Genomic DNA, 14086 nt, shown 5'->3' on the forward strand with positions numbered 1-14086 from the left:
GACACTCCCCTCCCCCAGGTGAAGAGTGCATTTGCTGTTAAGGCAGTCCATCCCTAACAAATGCCTCAAGTCTGACAATCATCCATCCCTCTAGCCACTTGCAGACAGTGCAGCAGCAGACATGCCCTTAATCTGATTTGGGTTAAAAATTTTTTTCATTTCTTTAAAAATGGCCCTTTAATGACATTCTTAATTAGAGATGGAATTTTCCAGAAATCAAAAGAATATGAGGTGTCTGTTTGGGAGCCTTCATTTATGAACATCCTTAAGTAGTGTGTGATTGTCACCAAGTCATCCGCATGGCCACTGGTGAGGCTGTGAGCAGATGTGAAAAAAAAAAAGTGGTGCCCTGTGCACACTCACATATGCTCACAAAACTTTTGTAAAATTGTGGTAAAATTTATGTAAGTTGGGTACAACAGCTTATACCCCTAGCACTGGCTGCTTGAGGGGGGGTTGGGTAGAGGTAGTAGCCTGGGCCAAGGTGTTAGAGGCCAGCCTAGGCAACTAGCATGACCCTGCCTCAAAAGTGGGGAGGATGGAGAGGTGACCTAGCAGTTAAGAGCTCTGGCTATCCTTCCAAAGGACCCAAGTTCAATTCCCAGCACCCACATGGTGGCCTACAATTGTATAAACTCAGTTCAAGAAGATCTGGATGTTAGGTCCTGCTGCAGGGCGTGGCTGGCATGGCCTGCCCTCTACCTAGGGGCTTCCCTTGACATTTTGCTTCCGGAGTCCCCTATCCCCCACCTCCCTAGCCGCTCCCCTTCCCTTCTCCCCACCCCCAGCGCGTACTCCCCCTTCCCTTCCCCTTCCTGTGCTGCTTCTAATAAACCTGCATTTATATTTTAGCTTCATTGCCAATCAGCTCATTCTGCTTATTTAATCAATCACTGATGCCCCCTTCCGGCCTCTGCAGACACTGCACACACATGGTGCACAGACATATGTGAGGCAGGCTAAACACTGATACACAAGAAAAGAAATTAAATGTAAATTAGGTAATACAAAGGACTTTCCCATTTAAATTAAGTAAGGGTCCAAAAATCGCTAAAGGAAGACCCCAGACTCGGCAGTATGTAAAGACAAAGAGCGTTTATTCTGCAGAGACAGCCTGCATACAAGGGTCAACCATCCACACAAAATGGGGGTGACCCTGGCCAAAAAGGTACGCTGGCTTTTTTATAGGGAACTAGGGGACTTCTAAGAGGGCGTGCTATCTTCTAATTTGATTGGGTGGGAAATGGAGCAATCACAGGAGCCGTAAGCTGATAGGCTAGGGCCCAATGGCTGGTTTCCTTAGTTATAGTCACATTAGCAACTGATTGGCTCATATCTAACCCGCGAGGTCCCGAATCAGGAACATCCTGTTACAATGCTTTCAACTGGGATTGGCTGGTGCCAGTGCCTGGGGGGGGGGGGTCCTTGACTTCCTCCATGGTGCCTTTTAGCAATATCCAGTCCTGTAATTCTTTTAAAGTGTACTCCAGTGGAATTAAGTCCACTCACACTGCTTTACAGACATCACTACATCCATATCGAGTGCTTTTCATTTAAAATACTGATACTCTACCCACTAAACACTTTTCCCATTCTCTCTATCCATGAGGGTGGAGAGATGGCTCAGTGGTTAAGAGCACTGTTTGCTCTTCCAAAGGACCTGGGTTTAACTCCCAGCACCCACATGGTAGCTCACAGCTGTAATTTTAGTTCCAAGGGATCTGACACCCCTATACCAATACACATAAAAATTAATAATAATAATAATAATAATAATAATAAATAGGAGGAGGAGGAAGAAGAGGAAGAGGAAGAAGAAGAAGAAGAAGAAGAAGAAGAAGAAGGAGAAGGAGAAGGAGAAGGAGAAGGAGAAGGAGAAGAAGAAGAAGAAGGTGGGAAGGAGAAATGTAGAAAGGATTACCCATCAAGCAGGATCTTGGATGAGATTTGTTGGCCTAGCATGCTGGCTGAGTACAGAAGACCGTTATTCTTGCCTTGCCAGTGAGGAAGCTGATGCCTCGCCAGGGTACAGAAAGAACCTGAGCTGGCTGGTTCCTACTTGGCTCGTTTGTTTACGCCATCCATTCCCCAGCACCGACCCGGGCTTTGGGTGCTCACCAGCCTCCGAAGCCTGGGTCAGGGGATGAATCAGCCTTGCCAGTCACTTCACAAGCTGTAAGCTTGGAAACCCTTCCAGACCATCCAGTCCAGCTCTTCTATTTACAGATGGTTAAAAACTAAAGCTGAGGGAGGTAGAGAATCTTGCCCAAAATTCGCACAGCAACAGAGCCCGAATCGGTCCCGATGGCCAACTCCCCGCCCCCACACACTCCAGAAATGTCCTTGATGAAGCAGAAGGACAGTGTGGCCGATGCCCGGCACCACCCACGCTTTTCCAGAACACTCAGCTCCGTTCTCCAAGAGTGCTTTCTGGAGGAGACATTACTAGCAGTCCTAATGAGTAGCTTCCGGTCGCTCAGATGGGTTTCCTGTCGTTACCAGCTGCCGGGTTCAGGCCACGCATTCTCAGGAGCTCAATGTCAACCGAAGACTCAGTGATTACACACAGTGCACTCCCCGCCCCTGCCCCCCAACAGACAGAAGGTGCAGAGGCTGGTCGTTCATCAGCCACTCAGGCCAACACTTCCAGGCACCAAGAAACAAATTTACTGCCTTTGCCTCAAAGGGCCATTCCATCATTGTTTTGAGATAGACTATAGAAGCGATAGGAACGGAAATTTAAAAAAAATAAAGATTTACCCATACTTAGACCACTAGATGACCCTCCTTTGTGAAAAGAGAGATTGTGGCATTAGTGTTGAGCTTCAATAACCCCAAGAGTAAACATCTGCAAAGGTCTGGCCTCCTTGGCCACATCTCAGAGGAAACCAAAGGCTGCTTCCCAGGACTGAGACCTCAGAGTGGAAGAGGAAGCCAGGTGGTTTCATGTGGGTCTGTTCTCTGCAGTTATCACCGGTGTGGGAAAACACAATCAGGACGACAATTGTGATTGCCTCAGACGGCAGCGAGGCTCCCGGCCCATCGTTATTCAAACACTGGAAGCATGGGCTGGCAGGCTCGCGAGCTCGAGGCCTGCTAGTCATATCTGCGTGTACAAATGACACATGTCACGGCTTTCAAGTTCAGTGCAAACCTGCGAGTTCTCTCAGTGCCTGCCAGAGTTCTCCACAGGGGAAACAGAACTGAGCTCCATAGACTGTGTGCTCCATAAGGGCTGTGTGCTCAGGAGGCTCACGGATCTGCTGCACCGGGAAATAAGTGGCATTCTCCGTGAGGAATAAGTAACGAATAAACAATAAAGGATAAAGTATTCTGAAGAAGGCTTGGTGGTGGAGCTCTGGACTTTGCCAGCACCTTCTTCAATGCTTCCATTCTAGAAGTTTCTTTCATGCTCAGGTTGTGAGAAGCTAGGAGACGCTGGCTGGCATCATGTCGTTTTAAGAGATCTTCAGGCGAAGTCTGTGCAAGTGTTCTTGTAATTTAGGGATAATCCTTCACACAACTTATAAATGAAGAAAGCCGGGCCAGGCATGGTGGTGCCTGCCTGAAATCTCGGATCAGCTGTGGGTTAGCCTAGGCTACATCCCAAGACTGTCTCAAAAACATACAAACGGCTGGAATTAAGTGTCCAGAGTCCTGCGACTTGACAAGACTATTAGGTTGTCCTTTCCCTAGTCCCAGCCAGGCCCATATAGGGAATAGGTACACAGTCTATGCATGAGGTCCACATAGGATTCAGACCTGCTCTACACAGCCTGCTCCAAGCGCACCTCTGAGGTAGCATCAGCTAAATCCAGTCTGCTTAGACCTGAGGTTGGAGGGCAAGTTCTAGTCCATAGGATAAACTCTCAGGGAAACAGAAGTATCTCTTGCTCCAGAAGGTTCTCTGTCCAGACCAAACACTGGTCACAAGACTCTTTTTTTTTTTTTAAATCAGGGTATCAATATAGACCAGGCTGACTTCCAACATGCTGCGTAGCCTAGGGTGATCTTGAACTCCTGCTCCTTCTGCCTCTGTCTCAAGTACTGGCACACAACACCAAGGTCAGGAACCCTCTTTAAGAGTGCTGCCATTCTGACACTGTATGGCAGTCTTGGAGGTGCCAGCCCCACTGCTCTGCCCGTCTGTCTGTGAGACACATGTGCATTTCCATCCCATGCTTCCCCCACCCGCCCCCACTGCACATCTGTTTTTGTGGCTTTCTTACTTCTTACTTAGTCTCCCCCTCCCCCACCCCCAACCCCGAGATAGGGTTTTTCTGTGTAGGCCTGGCTGTCTTGGACTTGCTTTGTAAAAAACCAGGCTGGCCTGGAACTCACAAAGATCTGCTTGCCTCTGCCTCCCTGAGTGCTGGGGTTAAAGGTGTGTGCCACCAGGCCTGGCTTCTTACTTATCCATCCATACGCAGTCCTCCAAGGTTCTTCCTTGAGCCCTTCTCTGACAAAACCAAGGATAAGAGGGGAGGTGGCAGGAACCGACCCCACCGGGAAGTGAGAGTCTGTAGATGCCTGGAGGCACGGAACAGTGGTGTGTCACTTTCAGAAACTTTATCATTTTCCTTACTCCTCTGCTTTTCCCAACTCTCCATGTCTGGGTCTGAGGAGTATGGTACAGTGGGCACCAAAAAAGGGAGGCCTCTGCCCTCTAGAAGGTTAGAATGTTCTAGGGTTGGCTCGATGGCATTTGGAGTCGGAAAGCCCAAATTGAGATCTCAACTGTATCCCAAAATAGGCGGCCATGGGCAAGTTTATTCAACTTTCTATGCCTTAGTTGTCTCATTGAAAAAGAAATGATAGTTTCGATTTACAGAATTTAGGCAAGATTAAGTCAACACCTAGTGTCCATTTTACAAGTCTTTTCTACTTCAAGATACTGCTGGCAGAGCACTGGGCGAAGTTACATGTCACCTTGCTAAATAATCTTATCCTTCATAAGGATGTACCATGTACTGAGCACACCCCTGTAAAACAGGCAAAAGTATAAATTGATGTCTATTTCATTTATTTAGTGTGTGTGAAGTCGAAAGATAATTAGTGGAAGCTGGTCCTCTCCATCCACCATGTGGGTCTTGGAAACTGAACTCAAGTTTTCAGTCTTGGGGTTATATACTGAGCCATCTCACCATCTCCTCAAGTCACAATCTTGATACAAGAGACCTTTATATATTTTTGTGTCCCCTAGAATACCCCATTTCATATCACACATAGCTGGCATACCACAAATAATGCCCTCAATAAACACAGCACCCAAATTCTTATAATTCACTGAAATGTAAATGCTTCAAAATAGAGATGTGTTAAGGGGTTAGGGAGATGGTTCAGCTGGTGAAGTGCTTGCTACGTAGGCCTGAGGGCTGGTCAAGGTTCCCAGAACCCACATTGGGTATGGTAGAACTGTCTGTAACCCCATCTCTATGGAGGCAGAGCAGGATGGGATCCCTCGGGGTCAATGGCAGGCAGCCTAGCGAAAGCAATGAACTTCTGACTCCGTGAGACTCAGCCTCAAAAGATAAGGCGGGAAGTGGTAGAGGAAGACACTGTCAACCTCTGCCTCTTGCACACTGGTGTGCACATGTGTGCATACCCAACTGCCTACATAGACTGCACACTCAGAATGCAAGCTGAAAAGACATAAATGCTTTGACCAGATTCACAAAGACAGGAAGGTGAGCCTCGGGAATGCTAAGCAAGTGCTCTGTCGGCCATACTCTCGGCCCCAGCACGGACTGCAGCCACATCCCTAACCCCCAGTGTTTACAGCCTTTGAGAGTCCCAGAGGATAGCCAATAGGAGCGCTACTTACACAAACTGAAATCTGTGATGTTGACCATTGTAACAGGTCTCTAAAATGCTTTATGCACTTCCGTTCATCCCTTGCCTACAATCTCCAACAATGCTCTAAGGGAAAAGTCTAGAGTTCAGAAAAAGCTTTCAGTACCAGGTATTTCTCCATTAGGTATAGCATAGCACAGCCTTCAAAAAGCAGCCTGGGGCCAGGGGGCATTGGCCTGTAATCCCAGCAGGAGGGCCTCTGAGGTCCAGGTCAGCCTGATCTACATAGTGAGTTCCAGGCCAGACACTCTCAGTTAAAAACCTAGGGTTGCCTTTTTTAGGCTTGCCCAAGCCTAGCTGTCAGACTTTGATCCCCAGAGGCCATGTAGAAGCAGGAGGAGAGAACAACTCTGCAGAACTTGTCCTCTGACTTCCACAAGTATGCCACGATGTGCGTCCCCTCCCCCACACCACGAACAGACACTTAACAGTAGTACACAAAAAAGTTAACATGGCAGATGTCTGGTATAGAGTGAGTACTTTGAAATTTGTTTTTATTATTTTCACCTATGTGCATGAGTGCACATGCTTATGGAACCCAGCGGTCCTCTGAAGCTGGAGTTATATGCCAGTGGCTCTCAGCCTCCCTAACACTGCGACCCTTTAACACACTTCCTCATGTTGTGGTGACCCCAACCATAACATTATTTTCATTGCTACTTCCATAATTGTAATTTTGGTGTCATGAATTATAATGTAAATATCTATGTTTTCCAATGGTCTTAGGTAACCCCTATGAAAGGGTCCTTTGACCTCCCAAAGGACTTACGACCCACAGATTGAGAATCAGTGTTATAAGCAGTTGTGTGCCACTTAATGGGACTGCTGGGATTTGAACTTAGATCCTCTGGAAGTGCCTTAACCTCTGAGCCATCTCCAGCCATATATATATATATATATAGTGTGTGTGTGCTGAATGACAGGATTTTGAACATTTTCATCACAGGGGAATGTTGTTTGAGGAACTAGGTATGCTTAACTTTGAACATTATAATGCACATATACATATAATATATATAAATATTACATGGCTACCCATAAGTATGTTCACGAGTGTGCATGCGCACACAGTGCTGGGATCTTCTATAGTTTATATGCGAATCCTGAAGGCCTAGTCTTCAACTGCCACTTTCAAAAGTGGTGCAATCTCTGAGGCTGCCTAATGGAAGGTTCCGGTCACTGGGGCGTGGTTTCCCCTGAGAAGGCGCTGGGACTCTGTGCCCACCCTCTGAGCTCTCTCTTCGCTTCCAGCCACTCTGAAGTTAGCAGGTTCCTTACCACCTTCCACCATAGTATGTTATCTCACTACAGACCCCAAAACAAAGGGGCCAACTGATCATAGACTGACACCTGCAAGACTGTGTCAATAAACCCTTGCTCTTTTAAACTAACTTATCACAGCAACAGACAGCTAAGTAACAGGAGACTGAATGCAGGGCGTCAGGTGTGTTCAGTACATACTTGACCACTGAGCTACCTAGCCTCATATAAATATCTACTTTAAGTAACAATGGGAATTTCTCATTAATTTGAGGATGGGGAGGATGCATATATGCCATGTGGGAAAGAACAGACTTGTTTAAAATGAGTAATTCCAACTATGTAAGCAAATACATATAACATGTGTCCAGACAATATTTGGTATAGCTAGCTATATTACAGATTCTCTAGAAAGATCACTATTATTAGCATCAGTAAAGGAAAATAGAAGTCATTTTTTAAAAGTTAAGCTTCCTTTGCTTGACTTGGGGAATAACATATACCAAGCACTGTTCTTAAGCTATAAGGCGTAAGTTTTGTTTGTTTTTGCCGTTTTTCAAAAACTAAGACTCAAAGGGGAAGACGAGTTCAAATCTCCTGAGCCTACGTAAAGCTAAGCATGGCAGCATGCATCTGTAATCCCAGCATTCTCAGGGTGAGATGGGAGCCAGAGATAGGCTAGACCCTGGAAGCTCCCAGGCCAGGTAGCCTGGCACACACAGTGCAGTGGCAAACAAGACAAGGTGGGAGGCGAGAAGTCACACCTGAGGCTGTCCTCTGACCTCCATACACATGTCACAGCGTGCATGGATGCCCTCCCCACACCATAAACACATATAACACACACACACACACACACACACACACACGTACAAAAATAAAATTAAGATATGGTGATTTGAACAGATACAGGCCCCATAGTTTCCTACTTGGCCCATAGGGAGTGGAGTGGCACTATTAGGAGGTGTGGCTTATTGGAGTAGGCATGGCCTTGTTGGAGGAAATATGTCACTGCAGAGGGGTTTGAGGTCTCATATGCTCAAGCCACAGCCAGTGACACACAATCTCCTGCTGCTTCTGGATCCAGCTGTAGAACTCTCAGCTCTCTCTCCAGCACCGTGTCTGCCTGCATGCCGCCATGCTTCCTACTGTGGTGACAATGGACTAAACTCTGAAACTGTAAGCCAGCCCCAATTAAATGTTGTCCTTTATAAGAGTAGCCATGGTCAGATGGGCGTGGTGACACACTTTAATTCCAGCACTCAGGAGGCAAAGGCAGGTGGATCTCTATGAGTTCAAGGCCACTCTGTTCTAAAAGGAGAGTTCCAGGACAGTCAGGGCTATTCTACAGAGAAACCCTGTCTTGGAGTGGGCGTGGGGCGGGGTGTTGCCATGGCCATGGTGTCTCTTCACAGCAATAGATCCCTAAGTATGACAGAAGCAGAGAAGAACTAAGGAAAAGAGAAAAATGGGGGGCAAGTGTCATTCAAATTAATTTTATAGTGAGGTGGGCGTTCTTTTCAGAGCACGTGAGTGTGAATGTGTGCGCGCGTGCTAAGAAAAGCTCCGGGTCAAGGTTTCCTGAGGGGAAGAGCTGGGGTCAAAACTGGGTGAGGTGGTCATCAGTGGTCTTTCACTGCTGCTGGCCGGGAGTGACAAACAGCAGGGATCCAGAAAGAAAGCAAAAAGAAAGGATACAGGATCTGGGCGAGGGGCAAAATCATAGCATCCGTGTAAACTAGCAGAGAACCCAGAAGCTTCCGTAGGTCTCAGGCAGTAGTTGGTTCTTCTGTTTGTTTTCTGTTGTTCAAGACAGGGTTTTCCTGAGTACCCTGGCTATCCTTGAACTCAGAGATCCACCGGCTTCCGGTTCCTGAGTCCTGGGATTAAAGCCATGTGCCACCAGCTCAGCTCACAGTTTGTTCCTTTGGGTTTTTGTTTTGTAATATAGTGTAGTGCGGTGATGTGTAGTGTAGCACAGTGCAGTGTAGTGCAGCACAGTGCAGTGTAGTGCAGCACAGTGCAGTGTAGCATGGTGCGGTGCAGTGTAGTGTAGTGTAGTGCAGTGTAGTGTAGTGCACTGTAGTGTAGTGTAGTGCAGTGCAGTGTAGTACAATGCAGTGTAGTGCAGTGTGGTGCAGTGTAGTACAATGCAGTGCAGTGTACTGCAGTGCAGTGTAGTGTAGTGTGGTGCAGTGTAGTGTAGTGCACAGCTGAGTGCAGTGTAGTGTGGTGTGGTGTAGTGTAGTGTAGTGCACAGCTGAGTGCAGTGTAGTGTGGTGCAGTGTAGTGCAGTGTGGTGCAGAGTAGAGCAGTGCAGTGTAGTGCTGAAGCCATGCATGGGATGATGAGCTGCAGGAGGCTCATTGCAGGGGAAGGTCAGTATGATGAGTGTGTGTGTGAGTGTGTGTGTGAGTGTGTGTGTGTGTGTGTGGTGTGTGTGTGAGAGAGAGAGAGAGAGGGAGAGAGACAGACAGACAGACAGACAGACAGAGGCAGACACAGAGACAGAGACAGGAAACAAAGAAACAGAAAAGCAGACAGGCAAGTAGGCAGATTTCTTCAAAAGTAAGTTTTGCACCTCAAGGAGAGTCAGCCTGGCCCCACAGTTTCCCTGCTCCATTTACAACAGCTGCACAGAATCTAGGGGATGCACTGAACGTCGTTTCAAAAGCGGGCACCCCAGCTCTCCCTACCGTGAACATTCTGTCTTTACAACGCAGAAAGGGAGACACAGCTGAGGATACAGAGGGATTAGCCAGAGCCAGAGCAGTTTTGGCTTCAGTGGGACCAGCGTGCCCACACCACAGTGTGGTGGGGAAATCCTCTCCAGTGTTCACTCTTCGTGGCCGGCTGTCCCTAGAGGCACCTCTCGGGAAACTCGATCTGACCTCAGTGGCAAAGTGGGACACTCAAGGCTCTGGCCTGGGTGAGAGGAATTCGTTAAATCCAAAAGAAAGTGGGATCCACTTTTGCAGAACCCTTGTCTAGGGACTGCCCCTCCCTAGGACATAGTACTTTTCTTCTCTATGACTGTTGTCAATCCACATTCAGAGATACAGTCAAGACTCTGGGCCAGATGGTGGCACATGCATTAAAACAAACAAACAGGACTATAGGAAGTAACTTGTGTTCCTTTGGAAAGCCATTGAAGAGACTGAGGTAGGTGGGTGTGGTGGCGCACACCTTTAATCCCAGCACTCGGGAGGCAGAGGCAGGCGGATCCCTGTGAGTTCGAGGCCAGCCTGGTCTACAAAGAGAGTCCAGGACAGCCAAGTCTACACAGAGAAACTCTATCTTGAATTCCCCTCTCCCTCCCCAGACACACACACACACACACACACACACACACACACACACACACACAGTGTCTGGTTTGGAGCTGAGTGAACGGCAGCAGCAGCCTGGATAGGCCTGGTTTCATGGGCCCGTAATCCCACCACTTCAGAGGCACAGGTGAGAGTCTGAAAAGTCCAAGGCTAACTTGGAGTGCATAGTGTGACTCTTGCCTTAAAAGAAGAAGAAAAGAAAGAGTGGAAGCTGGGCATGGTGGCACACGCCTTTAATCCCAGCACTCGGGAGGCAGAGGTAGGCGGATCGCTGTGAGTTCGAGGCTAGCCTGGTCTACAAAGTGAGTCCAGGATGGCCAAGGCTACACAGAGAGACCCTGTCTCGGGAAAAAAAAAAAAAAAGAAAGAGTGGAGCTGTTCAATGGCTCAGAGTTAGCAAGGTCACGGTAGCGTGCCTGTTTAGGCTGTGGTGAGAGGAGGGTTAGACAGGCCTCTACAGGAGCTGGCAGAGAAGAAAAGCTCTGAAAAGGCCCCAAAGGCACAGGCTCCTCTGTGCCCTGCTGTGCAAGCGCCAGAGCTTCTTATAAAGTTCTTGACGCCGTTGTTTGGTTTTTGAAGAGCACAACAGACCTAGGGGGTGGTTATTTTACCATTTTATAGAGAAATAGAATTCAGAGACATGACCCGTTTGCCTAAGGCCACAAAGCTGTGAAGGGCTCTTAGGGTGGGACACCAGGTCTAAGATCCCACTGTGCCCTCCAGGAAAGACAAAAGGCCATTGGTCTCCTACGGGGCAAAGGAAGGAGCCAGACTGAGCCACACAAGATGACCAAGCTATGGAGGACAAAGGTAAGGCAGGCACTGACAAGAAGGAAAATGAAGATCTCTCAGGAGCTGGCAAGGGGTGAGGTACACAGTGAGAGAGGACACAGTTCAAGGGTCTGAATCACCAAGGTGCGTGGTCAAAGGTCACCTTTATCTGAGTAGCTTCTGGTCATATATGTCCTTACTATCAGTTCATAAAATGCCTGGTGGCATCTTACGATACGCATTCACCTGAGACTTTAGGGGAAGGGGGCCAGCAGACCAGCACTGAGCCCAGAGGCCCGGTGTCACCTCGCCTTATTCTATCCATATCCCCGTGACAGGTCACTTAGAAAATTAGGCAAAAGAAGAACAATCAGTAGGAAGTCCATAATGCCATTCGCCTCTCTCTACTCTGGTCACATCTTTTCTTTCTTAGATAGCCTCTCCCTGTGTAGATAGCTTCTCCCTGTGTAGCACTGCTAACCTGGAGCTTACTACCGTGGCCCAGCTGCCCTCTTTCCTCCCCCTGATCACCACTGACTACTAGAGAGAGTGCTAACAGCTCTACAGCTTCATTTCACCAAGGCAAGACCACACTAAAATGCAGGCAGGCCAGCGAGCCCCGCCTGGAGAGCAGCAGGTTCTGGAACTCCAGAGACTTGGCTTTGCAGGGGGCCAGCTCCCACCCAGCACTAAGGTGACTTTCCTGGGCTGTAGGCACCTCTCCAGGAGCCCTTCATCACAGCCTTTCTATGAATCACTCAGGGTTAGTCCCTGTTCTGTTTGCATCTGGGGAAATAAAAACATTATTAAAGAGAATTGAAATTTCGTGGTGCATCTGAAAATAGCACGCACTTAGGCTGGCTCCCCCCGCCCGTTCATCCTTCTGTTGTAGCCAGCTCTTCCAACAGGAGCAAAGCAGGGACCATCTCACCCCAATTCTCACCCATACTGATGGGCCTGTCCTAACTCCTTCCCTGCTGCAGGTGCCCCTGCAGTCACATGCTTTTGTCAAGTGATCTGCAGCTTCAGACTGCTCCCTCTGCAGAAAAGAATGGAGGGGAGGGGGAAGAGTCAGAATGAAAGAGGTATATGGCTCTTTATACCTCCCAACAGGCAAAGCAAAGTTCAGTCACCTTCCTTCAGGGTCCTCACTGATTATAGGTCCAGCCTCTGAGGGGTCTCCCCTCCCCTATTTGGTTCACCCAAGGGAATTAATACTCGCCCTGAGGACCTGCTGATATCTCTACAGGAATCAATAGCGTAGCTGTGTGATCAATGGCCAGGGAAGGAGATGCCATTCGGGGGGGGGGGAAAAGTTGAGTCTTTGTCTTCTAAATAGGGGGCCCACCAACTGCTGAGCCTTTTCAGCATGCTCTCAGCTTCCTCTGTGCCAACAAACTTTGTGACTCATGGTCTGTTCTCAGAGGCAGCCAGCAGCCTTAGAGATGGGTTAAATTGGGAACGGGCTCTTCTAGATCACTCACCCCTCAGGTGCAGCCTGAGCCTCTACCCTGCAGTAGGAGAGGGAGAACACGGCTCCAATTCTTCTCTTGACCCCAAAATAACTACCAGGGACCTGGGCTCTAATAGACTGTGCCCACAGGAAGACTCGCACACCTGCAGCCTTGGTAAGCTCTGCAAGGCAGCCCATTCCTAGACTGGTCCAGATCGCCAGTGTTCCACTCTCATGAGCCGCAAAGTGGGACCCAAGGAGCGCTTTCCTCATCCACACTGCCTGCAGAACCGGAGGAATTCTTGGTAAACAAGCAAGCAAAGCCGTGCACCCTGAGGGTCTTGGAATTGTCACACATCTGTGGGGGCGTTGGCTGAGGAATTGGGAGAGACCCTCGAAGAAGCATCATCTCTTCCCTTCCGCAAGCCACTCTGGAAGTTGGGGAGCCTGCATACCACCAGCAGCCGGGTTAGGTAGAGGCCAAGTCCACCCAGCGCTGGCTGGCTCCCCAGCTCCTGCACTGCTAGCGCCGCCTCCCACATCCAAGGAGCCCCGCATCAGGCTGGCGGTGAGCAGCTCCCCTCTACCCTGGACCAGTTTCGTGCATCAAACTCCCAAGCACAAGCCTCTTTGTTAATTCTGCAAATACTGTCACACGATCACCTTCACCAACACTCTTTGTCAGTTCAGCACCGGAGACACTCGCTTTTCCAAACCCCGGTGCCTCTCGACCATTAGGGTCCCTACCCGGCGACGGACCACCGCCCCCAGCGCCTGCACACGCCCGCCCAAAGGATCTCTAGGGACCAGATAGTCCCCGGCCGGAGGCATCTTTGTCCTCTCCGCACAGACGCGCTCACAGGCGATTGAAACAGCCCAGCCTGGCACCAAGTCGGTGCTCTCGCTTTTGGCTCGGGGACACTCCGGGGGACAAAGGTCCGCGTCCGGGAAGTTTGCGGGCCCGAGCTGGGGCGCAGGGACCTCCTTACCGTACATCTCCGCGGGGAGCGCGCCTCCCGGGAGGCCGGCGTCGCCGCGTCGCTGGCAGCTAGTCCCGGCCGCTCCTGCCTTTCATTTACAGCCCGGCGGGCTCAGGCGGCTGCGGGCAGAGACCCGGGCGCGGCGGGAGCAGCCGATGGTGGGGGGGTTGGGGAGGTGGCGGCTACGGGTGGGACAGAGCGGGACGCCACCCGCCCATTCAGAACCAAGGTTGGTCGCCGCCTCCTGCCCTCGTCCGCAGGCTAGGCGGCGCGCAGGGGGCGGAGCTGTGTCCCGCCACGCCCTCCCCCTTGGCCACTGGCGGGCTGCCGAAGAGCCCCGCCTCCAATCCAGCCCCGCTCCCCTCCCCAGCCCGGGCAAGCCTTTTGCCAACCTCACGCCCCAGTGAGGCTAGGTTCTGGTTGCCGCGATCACCCGGAGC

General features: G+C 49.7%; 1 protein-coding gene across 2 annotated transcripts in view; it reads right to left on the minus strand.

Annotated features, from left to right (window-relative positions):
• Positions 1-13886, minus strand: part of EFR3B (EFR3 homolog B) — a 78796-nt gene extending 64910 nt beyond the window's left edge. Inside the window, exon 1 of one of the 2 annotated variants that reach the window (XM_084792599.1) lies at positions 13656-13886. In XM_084792599.1, coding sequence (XP_084648725.1) covers positions 13656-13662 — 7 coding nt within the window. In that variant the 5' untranslated portion in view covers positions 13663-13886. The remainder of the gene's footprint in view (positions 1-13655) is intronic. The other variant, XM_084792598.1, reaches the window with a different exon arrangement.
• Positions 13887-14086: the final 200 nt, after the last annotated feature.

The sequence above is a fragment of the Acomys minous genome (genome assembly GCF_964271855.1).
Source record: "Acomys minous genome assembly, chromosome: 8".
In the NCBI taxonomy this organism is placed as follows: domain Eukaryota; kingdom Metazoa; phylum Chordata; class Mammalia; order Rodentia; family Muridae; genus Acomys; species Acomys minous.